Source organism: Penaeus monodon, chromosome 19 (genome assembly GCF_015228065.2).
Source record: "Penaeus monodon isolate SGIC_2016 chromosome 19, NSTDA_Pmon_1, whole genome shotgun sequence".
Lineage (NCBI taxonomy): Eukaryota > Metazoa > Arthropoda > Malacostraca > Decapoda > Penaeidae > Penaeus > Penaeus monodon.
Window position 1 is genome coordinate 3,541,977 of NC_051404.1, and position 676 is coordinate 3,542,652.

Below are 676 nucleotides of genomic sequence, written 5' to 3' on the forward strand. Positions count from 1 at the left end.
TTTCAAATGTCTACGCAGCAACTGAGAAAAAGTTTTCTATGAAGCTCTGATGGGCTGACTCACCTAATGCAGAAACTTTTTCCGTGATCATGTAGTCCCGGAGAAGCACCTCCCTCTGGACGGTGGCACCGAGGACCAAGATGAACACCATGTAAAGCACCGTGCTTGAAATATAAAAAAAAATATATGTAGCACACTAGTTCACAGTTTTCATTACGAATTTTCATCTTAAAACTCTAACAAAAAAATTGCTATCACTATCACATCTTATTATGGCCTAAATAGCATGTTTTTTTTACCGCTGGTACACATTCAGAGATGGCAAAATACACATATACGTATAGAATTACATCTATCATTTCAAATTAGCATTTAGAACCATAGGACAACCAGGCTAAATACCCATAAAGCCACAGTGGATGGTGAACAGTAATACCCCCTGGATTACTCACCTAAGCCCCAGAGCAGATAGAGTGCCAACCGGGATGTCCTTCGCCGGGCTTCTGAGATCACCTGACATGTTAATCCCTGCCATTATGCCCGTGACAGTCGGGAAGAACACACCTAGTACCGTGAACCAGGAATTTCCCGTCGTGTACCCCGGGGAGGTGTTGTTCGCCCACGTAACAGCCGACCAGCCAGTCACGCCCGGTTCTGAGGGGTTAAGATAAATTAC

General features: G+C 44.1%; 2 protein-coding genes across 2 annotated transcripts in view; one reads left to right on the plus strand and one right to left on the minus strand.

Moving 5' to 3' along the window:
• Nucleotides 1-676, minus strand: part of LOC119584981 (solute carrier family 12 member 8-like) — a 19,171-nt gene that overhangs the window by 7,590 nt on the left and 10,905 nt on the right. Inside the window, exons 5-6 of the mRNA XM_037933589.1 lie at nt 453-654; nt 64-164 (exon numbers count right to left, since the gene is read on the minus strand). Of these exons, the coding sequence (XP_037789517.1) occupies nt 64-164; nt 453-654 (303 nt within the window). The remainder of the gene's footprint in view (nt 1-63; nt 165-452; nt 655-676) is intronic.
• Nucleotides 1-676, plus strand: part of LOC119584980 — a gene marked incomplete at its 3' end in the record, with an annotated part of 8,440 nt that overhangs the window by 3,067 nt on the left and 4,697 nt on the right.